We start from the raw sequence: 10,499 nt of genomic DNA, 5'->3' as shown, positions 1-10,499 counted from the left end.
ATGCTGTCTGTGTGACGACCCCCTATTCCCCAAGTCGATGGTTAAGTTGAAATTGATCAATGATTCTGTAATCCGTTACATCCACTGCACGGGGGATTGGCCTATGCAGCTTCACCAGAGCCCTGTTAGCCAGCATTACCTGTTTCCACCTCTCACGACGAGGACGTAGGGTTGGACTTTTGAGAGGCGACTCAGTTACGTCACGATAAAACAGCTAGGCTGCACAGCAAGATTCAAAATGGCGGCGTTCATCGTCGAATTCTTGAGCACATACAATGTACGAAGACAGCTGTCCAAAGACTAGGTTATTCTCAGTGTAATAATGACATAAGTGGATTCTAATTTGCAGAGATACGGAAAAGGTTTCTGCAGCATACTTCCTCTTTGACTTGATAGCCACCACTTCATGTGCTAGACACGTTTTTGTGACTTCCGTGAATGATATCTAACATTATCTCTTGATACCTAACGATTGCTACTCCCCTTTATAATCCACAAGCGCAAAAGTACTACTTATCATTTCAAAACTACTACAACAATCCAAGAAATAATTACGCAAAAATACATATTACTACATCGGACAGAACGCGTGGATGTCATTAATTATTTGTTTGTGCTGTGTCTCTGGGCGAAAAACCTTTTACAATGCCTCTCTCTGTCCTTGAGTATAAAAGGAGACTGACAAACCACCTCGCGCCTTTGTAATAAGTGAAAGTTATGTTTCAGTTCAATCACACAACTGCTCTTAATGGCAATTCAGCGGGATCCTTTGACTCGTAAATGTGGCACCAAGTCTGTGTTCTTCTTTTATTCCCCGCAAGCCGTTAAATACTAATTGTATGGAACGTCTCGTTACAAAAGGTTAGGTTGACTCTTGTCCTTCTTCTTCTGCTGTTGACGCTTCTTGATCTTGATCTTAATCGGATCGTGAGATTAAGAGACCCCGTTTGACCTTTTTGAGAAGAAGGACGGACGTCTTCCTTGTTTGCAACAGATTCTGGAGGACGGAACAGAAGTCGCGTTTGAAAAACGTGTGAAGAAAATCTCAAATTGCCCAACGAAGTTAAAGAAATACGCTCTAAAAACCATATAGAGATCATCTCCACTGTTTCAGGATCATTTACCGAGGTGGATGTGACTAGATGCGGATATTTACCGAGCTGTAAAGCGGCGAGATGAATATCCTTCACTTTTATGGATGTTGAAGTAGGTTATTTTTTTTTTTTAGTTTATGCCATTTAGAAAACAAAAAAATAGTTTATTTCTGTCAATATACCGAAGAGTGGTATATTAAAAAAAAATAAACTCTTGATGCGCAATTTTGTCTCTTCGGCTGCTGAGAAGTGAATAGATCTTAGTAATGCCGCGGGGTGTAATATGGGATTTTGGTTTGAAAATTTTCTCCTAATTTCCTAATGATTTACCGTTTCGATATCAGTTGGAAAAGAGGAGCAAAGCATAACTTTGTCACTGGCAAACTGCAAATTTTGACCAATTTCAACACAGTTTTGGAATGATTAGCTTACTCTTTGAAATCTCAGTGTCAAAATTCGACATGAACTTTTCAATCGCACATATGAAAATCACGGTTTCGGCGTATAAATGCTGCTCTGAAATAAATTAACTTCATGTTTTTCTTCCCTAAGATTCGCTACCTTCTAGATTACGAGATAATATTGTTTTAATCATTGTTGGGTTGTAACAGTTGAAACTGTCAAGTCATGATCAAAACTGAGAACGAAAAATGGAGTTCATTACCTTGCCTTAAGAACTGTTCAAGACCTTTCTGCCTTCGCGAAGTTTGTATTATAGTCAGTTAATATTCATGGACTTTAAAAATGAGTTGTTCTGGAAATAAATGTCCGATAGAGAAGAAATAACTGGCGCCTGAGAGTTGGAAATTCGACTTAAGGAGGCTCCATAGGGTTTTTGTACCGCGCGACATCTGGGTGCGAACATAGCGCAAGTATAAAAGTGTCAACGTGCAAAACAAACGGGCGGCTCCATACGATCGCACGATTATTATCTAAAGGGGTGTGTTAAAGCAGTGTAACACAATACAGTTTTTATGTTATGGAATCTAGGGTTTTCAGCAACTGTATCCGTAATATTCATAGGTCTTCTTCGCCTGAAAAAGAGGTCAACCGAAAGAAAACACTGCGGGAAAGATTTCCAAAAGGCGACAGAATTGAAAGTTAACGCATGCTCAGATACAGATTCTTGGCAAAGTCCTATTCCATAACGTAATGTTTCGCAACAAACAAATACGGATCTTTCGAGCAATATTTATCGCGTCTCCTTTATGAGGAATTTCCTAAGATTTGCTAGATTGTTAAACATACTTGTGCCCTTCATACTGTCTGTTTTCAAAAAATTCCTAAGACCAAATTTAAGATAGAGGGATAGAACACGAAATTGCAAATGGCGAGGAAACTGCCTCTGCAACCCCAATTGTTTTCGGCTTTTAAATGATCGGCAAGACAAATTTCACAAATTGTGAAAATTTTTAGAGATTTTACCGGAGCAAATTGAAGAAAATCAAAGGCAAAGCTACATTATCACTGGCGAGCGCCCCCCATCGTGGAGCCTCAGCTCAGTAACAAAAATTCTATTGATAATATTTACTACAAAAAACGATGGTCCGAACCTTGCTCATCGCCCTTTGATGGCTTTTAGCTTTTTAACCCTCTAGAGCCTCTTTAAGTTCTCCATGAAGGAGATAGTTTCGTCTTTATGAGACTTCCCAGAACATAACATGTTGTATGTAATACCAATTCCGTTGAATCAATTTTTATGTGCAAAACCATTTCCAAAAATAAAAAAAAAATGTAGCTATTGGAGCACGTTATATTTGAAGCTTTTCGTCGCAAACATGTCTAAATTACTTTCTTCATTGTTTTCACCAAAACACGAGCGGAGCTTTAAATTGATGTCAATTTGATACTTCGAAAGAAAATCTACAGAATCAACTTACCTTGCGACTTACCGTGTAATAAAGAATTTAGATGAAGGGTAAAAAAAAGAGCTTCGACTTCCTCAATTTAAAGGATGTGTCAATATTTGATCTCAGTGAGAAATATGGTAAGACGACTTATCATGCCGACGACCAATCGTAAGGAAGATACTTAATTTACTACCCCAGTAAAAATTTGAAAAAAAAATTACTTAGCCATTTGAGGGGGCAGATAAGGAAATGCAACGAGTGTCATCACTTGAACATAAACCAGTAAAAATGCACGAAACGTCTATCAATCCTAGAGGTAGGTTATCCTGTCTTACAAATAAAAGTAGGTTTTTTCGCAACGTTTTTTTTCTCGTCGCGTCGTTTTTTGTATGAACAATCGGGTGAAGTGGACGGGAACACTTTTAATTTGTTTAAACTGCTCGGAAAATAAATGGTGGAAAGGTCTGAATGTAGCAGATGGTCAAATGCATACTTTGTCTCATTTGATCATAAGGTACAGTTTGCCAGAATTGATAACTTCCTTTTTAATAAAAAAATAAAATAAATACATTCATGCGTGTGATTTTTACTTTTCGGAGTGAAATACGTGGTTGATGTTATCAAAATTTTTAAATAAGAATTTTGAATGTCTCTTTGATCTTTCTTTGTAGTGGAACATAAAATGAGACAGGTTTTTTCTTTTTCACCTACATTGTTTATGTTTGAACAGCCGACTGAAATCGATGAAATCAGTTGAATTTGAAGACCAAACTAATTATTTTATTGTCTTAGGATGACAGACATTAAGTCAATACCCTTTTCCTTCAATCATGGTGGTGAATTTCCTGCGGGAGTATGTTTTTAGGTCGTTTAATAATAACAGTCTATCTGAATCGATATCATATTGGTCGGAATATTAAAACTATGTATGGTTTTACAAGTCAGATCGGCATACCTAGTTGATACTATTAAAGGTTAGAAGTGTGAATAATGAAGGTTTCTGAGTAATATCCCACAAATTCTGTCCTTAGCGTCTTTATTACTTTATCTCATAACAAAATTATTCATCAGAAAGAGAAAGCTAGCTTTCTCAAAAACCATTACAGAGAAGCGACGCGTATGCAAACCTGTCTTTTTAAAAAACACTGCTAATTTCACTTCTTCAAACTAAACTAGTTGGCTAATAAGACACCAAAGTCACCAAAAAGACTAGTGAAATCGTACTTGTAATGAATGTGTTTTATGGAATATCAAAAACTGGAAACCTCCAAAGACTGAAAGTGAACTTAACCTAATCCAAAAGTTTTGGTAGCAACAAGAAACTTTGTCTTATCCATGTTCCCGTATAAAGACATTCGCCTCGTTTTCCACTAAGATAAGAAAGTTCCTTTTATATATATAAATATTGCTTTGCCATTGGTCAAGAAAGTTTCCGCCAGAATCTAAAAGATGAGCTTCTTGCTCAAGCCATTTCAGAAACAAAATGCTATAACATTCATGCTTGTACAAGCTCACAGAAAAAACTGAGTTCCCTTTTTGCAACCTGTGATGTCCATATGCATGGGGAAAAAAAGGAACTGTTACCTAATTTTTTTTTTTTACAATACTAATGAAGTATCCAGCAAACATTGAAAATGAATTGAAAATGAACTGAAAATCTCTAATGTATTTACCAAATCTTTCTTAGTAATCTTAGCATTGATCTCACCTATGTAAATTATTGTACCTGCAATCTTTGGAACCGTAAGTGAAAAGGTAAATTTTCTTATGAACTCTCAAATTTGGAATTCACTTTTTGTATCAATGTGTCGAAAAACTAAAAATGAATTATATGTCTTAAACTATCTTTTTTATCTCATTTTAAAATTGAACAAATTACTTACCTATTCAAACCATGGGCATCTTCCATCCTAGATAAAATTGTCGTTGTACCCTGAAAATATGGCTTAAAACTTCCTGTTGCATTTCTTAGACTTCCGTCAATCAAATATGTTGGCTAGAATTGCTAAAGGTTAAGTTGACACATTTCCCATTGAGTATAAATGGAGACTAACAAACCATCTCGCGCGTGTATTATACATGAAAGTCATGTATAAGTTCAACCACACAACTGCTCTTAATGGCGATAATCAAAAAAGCAGCAAATTTGAACGCGACCTCGCTTTGAAGAGCCCTAAATAAGAGGAGAGTGTTTCTAAAAAAGTTTTAATTGACAATCGAGGGTAATCTGGAACGGCTTTGGTTTTGTTTTAACGATTTTTTTATCGAAAAGGGCTCTATAGAGCTTAAAATTTAACCATTTTTCGTAGCATCCACTTTATATACGTGGTAACGACAAATTACAAATATTCTAAATGTTTAATTTTAACACGTTCATTTTGACACTCGTCGTAAGGTACTTGAATCAGCAAACACCATACTTCATACTTCATCGAATTATTAATCGCTTGATAATGATATTACACAAAATAAATGATAAAAATTTTGTGCTTGCTATTGATGAAGCTTGTTTTCACCGCGACAATGTCATCTCTTCAATGTCATTGGCCTAATAAACTTAAATATATTCAAACGGCTCAGTCCAGCTTTTTTATTCGTTTGTGCTTTGTTTCTGGGCGAAAAATCTTTTACAATGCCTCTCTCTACTCTTGAGTATAAATGGAGACTAACAAACTGTCTCACACGTGTATTTTACAGGAAAGTCATGCATAAGTTCAACCACACAACTGCTCTTAATGGCGATTCAGCAGTAATCCTTGACTCATAAATGGGGTACCAACTCTGCGTTCTTCTTTTATTCCCTGCAAGCAGTTAAACACAACTTGTATGGAATGTCTCGTCACTAAAGGTCATGTTCCTATCGCGAATCATTCTTGGTTCTTGTCCTTCTTCTTCGAGAGTCGTCAACCCTCTGTTGTTGATGCTTGATCTGGATCTTAATCGGCTCGTGAGATTAAGAGACGCCGTTTGACCTTTTTGAGAAGAAGAACGGACGTTTTCCTTGTTTCGCAACAGATTCTGAAAGGCAGACCAGAAGTCGCGTTTGAAAAACGTGTAGAGAAGAGGGTTGGCGAAAGATGTGATATATCGAATGACCACAAAAGCTTCAATGACGCTATTCAAATCTTTTAATCCTATTTGGAATAATAGCATGACGATAAAATAAGGGAACCAACAGCAGGCAAATATGATCGCCATGGCTGCGAAAACCAAGATACACTTCCTGTCACTTTCGCTTTTCTTCTGTTCCCGTGAGTTCTTATTCTGAATCAAAGGTGGTCGCTGCCTTTTAGTAATTGCACTGAACATGGCCATGTATGCATAAATCATAAATATGTACGGGAAAAGGGAAACTGCAACGAAGCAAACTGCAGTGTAAATAACGTCCCAAAGCGTAGATACCTCAGCATCATGCAGAACAAAAGGAATGATAGCAAAAGCAGTCGAAGTGATCCAAACGCCGAGCACAATTTTCAAAACCAAGCTCTTAGTCACCAAATAGTGTTTCAGTGGACTGACTGTTGCCATGTACTTGAGCCCAGTAATAAAGAGTATGTGATAAGTTTTATATGAAATAATTCATATTTGTACTGCGGTTGTAGATGAAAGTGAAATGTGATCATCGCAGTAAATTTTCCAATTTAAGCAATTGCTTAAATTGGAAAATTTACTGCGATGATCACATTTCACTTTCATCTACAACCGCAGTACAAATATGAATTATTTCATATAAAACTTCACGTCATTTCACTGCACGGGAAGATATGAACTCAATAAATTGACCTCGCTCCCAATGTGTGGCTTCATAGCTCAGTTGGTAGAGCATCGCACCGGTATCGCGGAGGTCACGGGTTCGAATCCCGTTGAAGCCCTGATTTTTTTCAGGCTTCTTCTTTCCAATTGCTTAAATTGGAAAATTTACTGCGATGATCACATTTCACTTTCAGTATGTGATAAGCACCTGATGTAGCTAGTAATGTATGCGAGATGTGTATCCCAATACTTAATTGTGACGGCAAAATGCCAAAATTATAAATAATGAAGTATGGAATAGCGATAACGCCAGTACTGAAGTCACAAATTGCCAGGCTGAGAAGCACATAGTTAGAAGAGGTGCGAAGACGACTACATCGGTAAAACAAGACAAACACGAGTCCATTAGCCAGAAATATTGCTATGGCAATTGGAAGAAGTTTGCTCAAGGTCTTCAGTCCATCGTCGGAGTGTTGTTCAGGAAACTTTGAGGTTGCATTGCTGTCATTCATAATTAATTTTGATGAACAACGAGGGTTGACGAAAACACTGAAAGAGAGCAAAAGTATAAAAATGAAACAATGTTAACGGAGGGTAGATGATTTCGCATCATGTGAATAAATAGGGAATCAGATAGTCTGGAGTGCAAATAAACGAATATCATTACATTACTCAGATTGAGAAAAAACCGCTAGAGGTCCATGGAAATTTGGGTAGGCGAGATCAATGTGATCAATTCATGATTTAACTCAAAATAGCGATTACTGCGTTTACTGTGAAGCCCTTTTTCGAAGGCTGAATATAACAGTACTTTGGTTTTAAAAGATTTTTAACTATTTCAGTCCTTTCTTTTATGATCAAATATGAAAAACGAACCTGTATATGCGTATCAAAAAGGCTTTGTTCTTTTTCTCGAACTTCTCATCTGTATTTCTCTTCCTTTGTTCTGTTTGGTTTCGTTTTTCCAGCGGTAAAATAAATATTTCGCTGAGCAAATGACAGAGTTGTTTTTACAGCACACCTTTGGAACTGATCAGTGAAACAATCCTTTTCTGATGAAAATGAGAACTGTCGCTAGTTCCGAGAAAATATAGCTCTATCAATGTGTTCGGTTCTAAGTACAAGCTCTGGCGAATAACAACTCATTGGATGTTTCCTCGTGTCAGTACCGCTACATCTACTTCATGGCGCTGAAATTCAAATCATTAATGTTTCTTTGTTTTATCTCAAATCACTCTTCCCATCTTGACTTATGTCTTCTTTAAAAACAAAGCAAGAAATCGGCATTCAGTGGCAATGAAAGTTGGTTTTGAAGAGAATATTAATTTTTTGGTACTTCTTTCGCGAGCTTAGAATAAAGAGAAAATTCTGGGTTCCCATGATGGATCAAAACTCAGATGCTCCACTACTGAGCTTCAAAAAACTCTATGTTGTGCGAGGTTATTGCTGCGTTCATGAATGACTTGGCGTCCCAGCTCATACTTTATATTAAGGATCAGTGCTCTTAAAATCTTTTTGTGGCTATATGCATGGAGTAGGAAAAATGGCAAATTTTGAGCTCAGTAAAAAAGTAAAGGCTTCGATGAAAAGTTTCCGGTTATACAGAATTAGTTTTATATCCGGATTTACAGGGCAAGGATGATAAAGCAAAGATTGAAGAAATATGCAGCGGTTGGACCACCAACTGTGCGTTGTGATTGTATGCATTTTTAACTCGAGAATTTTAATTTAACTTTCATTGTTAATGCTATTTGGGTGGGGTCTTAGGTGAGTGACTCCTTTAACCTCCAATGTCGTTGCTCTGAGGTATTTTGTGATACCTCTTGCAAAGATGTCTTACTTACTCACGAGATTCTGGGCCCTGGTTCATATCGTCCATAGCTTTCGAATAGTTTTCCTTAGTTACATTCTTATTCATTCATGTGACTTCTTTGAAAGAGGCGTGTGCTAGAGATAACGACGAAACACATCCCTGGTCATTTCAAAACCTATTACGTACGCTATTACAAAATGCCGCAACCGTCATTACAAAACCTATCGGTTACTATAAAATGTTTTGTTATATGCAAAATTTTAATAAACTTCGGATATAACGTGCGTTGTCATTGGTTGAAAGAGCGTGCTCAATCGGAGTACAAAGCATAGAGCTGAGCTTTGCTTAAGAATCAGAGGCATGGGAGTCGCTCTGCAAAAACTAAGACTTTGATGAGTCAAAACGACCCATAAACTTCTTTTTCCTCGGGCTTGTGAGTCGTGTACCGATTACAGTGAGGAAACCTTTGGCATGGTATAAAAAGCGATTTTTGAGGAAATATTGCATCTTCCTATCGATTACGAAACATAGTCATTTTAATGAAATTTTTGGTATTTCAATTTAAGGTTTTAGGTTCCAGTCCCTTCAAGTGGTGTCCATTCGCAGGCATTTTTTATTTGCTCTGATCCACAACCTCAATAGGTCATTTCAAGGCTTTTAGAGATATTTTATTGAAAGAGTGACCTCGCAGACTTTCCAGGCCTTATCATTTTATAAAATCGAATAGCATTCAAATAAGGTTATTTGATGTTGCATGTGGGAGCCTCTGGCCAGGTTACGCCAGCTGCCTGAAGTGAAATGTTTCACAAGTAACCGTCTGCGCCGAAAAGGAAAAAATCATCATAAATCCTTTCTTAAGTCTACTTCTGTAATTCTACCTGACTATTCAAGGTTTTTCCGTACTGAAGACGCAAACTACAGTAAGGGAGGAATCATTTGTTTCGGTTCTCAGTCTTTGGCGTGACTATTGAAGAATTTAGAACGTATTGCTGAAACTTAAAAACCTTTTCTGCAATGATTGAATGCATTAGCATTTACCTAAGATGTTAATGATTATTTAAATTAGTTTTATACCTATCATCGTGAAAAACAAATATTTTGATAGGTGCTTTTGATAGAAAGCAGCTCAGTTTTTCCAGCCCAGGTCTTTCTGTTTTGCTTTGTTTTCGAGTTGTATGTCTGTTTCTAGACTGTTTTTGTTTTCCATCTTTATTTTCTGTTCCAAGCGGTAAAATGAATATTGGCTAGGCAAAACGGATGTGTTTGTAATGATAGATTACCTTTCATATTCCTAGTTTAAATGTTAATCAAATGCGCAAAAACCTGTCTGCTAAAATTAAATACGTTCGTTAATTTTGTCGAAACAATGCCTTGTCACTCTATCTAACTCTTAGTGCGAACTAAAGCGAAAAATTACTTAACTGCTGTTTCCCCTATATATCCGCTACATCTCCTTAATGTTAGTGCGAAAAATTTTAACGCACTCAGCTAGCTGTCTGTGTCGTATTTCAATTCATACTGTTCACCTCGTGAGTTTAAGCTTCTTGCCAAACAAAGTTAGATATGACTTTTAAGATGTAAATGCGAACAATCATTATTCACATCCGATTGAACTTATTTTCTTACCTTTCCGATGCCAATGCGTTGCCATATAAGCTCGTATTTAGCTAGTTGTATGTTTAGAAACTAAGTCCAATCTAAAGTAGGTCACGGTACATACCTAATAAGGCCAGAAACGACAAAAATTTCCTATGCGAAGAAAGACCGAAGAAATGCAATGCCAATACGGACGAAGATAAAACTGTCAAGTGATGCTATAAAGTGATGACCCGAACGTCAAATGATATGCAGCTGGTTCGTTTGCTCTCATTGGCGCGTTTTCTACCACTTTCATTTCCATTTCGATCCTCATTGTTAATCTCCCTCAGAACAGCGTTGTTATTACCTGTTTATTGGGCTTTTTGGTTGTACGCATTACATGCTTCGCGT

At 37.0% G+C, this 10,499-nt stretch overlaps 1 protein-coding gene across 1 annotated transcript; it reads right to left on the bottom strand.

The window, feature by feature from the left end:
• Positions 1-5,755: 5,755 nt before the first annotated feature.
• On the bottom strand, positions 5,756-7,209 carry LOC149043877 (RYamide receptor-like). Its single transcript, XM_089209104.1, has 2 exons — positions 6,895-7,209; positions 5,756-6,499 (listed from the first exon to the last, which is right to left on the bottom strand). The coding sequence occupies exons 1-2, from the start codon at positions 7,207-7,209 to the stop codon at positions 5,756-5,758; spliced, it is 1,059 nt and encodes a 352-aa protein (XP_089065230.1).
• Between the last annotated feature and the right edge of the window lie 3,290 nt (positions 7,210-10,499).

This window comes from Pocillopora damicornis, chromosome 6, assembly GCF_964200805.1.
Source record: "Pocillopora damicornis chromosome 6, jaPocDami1.2, whole genome shotgun sequence".
In the NCBI taxonomy this organism is placed as follows: domain Eukaryota; kingdom Metazoa; phylum Cnidaria; class Anthozoa; order Scleractinia; family Pocilloporidae; genus Pocillopora; species Pocillopora damicornis.
The sequence above is the reverse complement of the archived record's forward strand: the minus strand, read 5'-3'. Positions and strand labels throughout refer to the sequence as shown.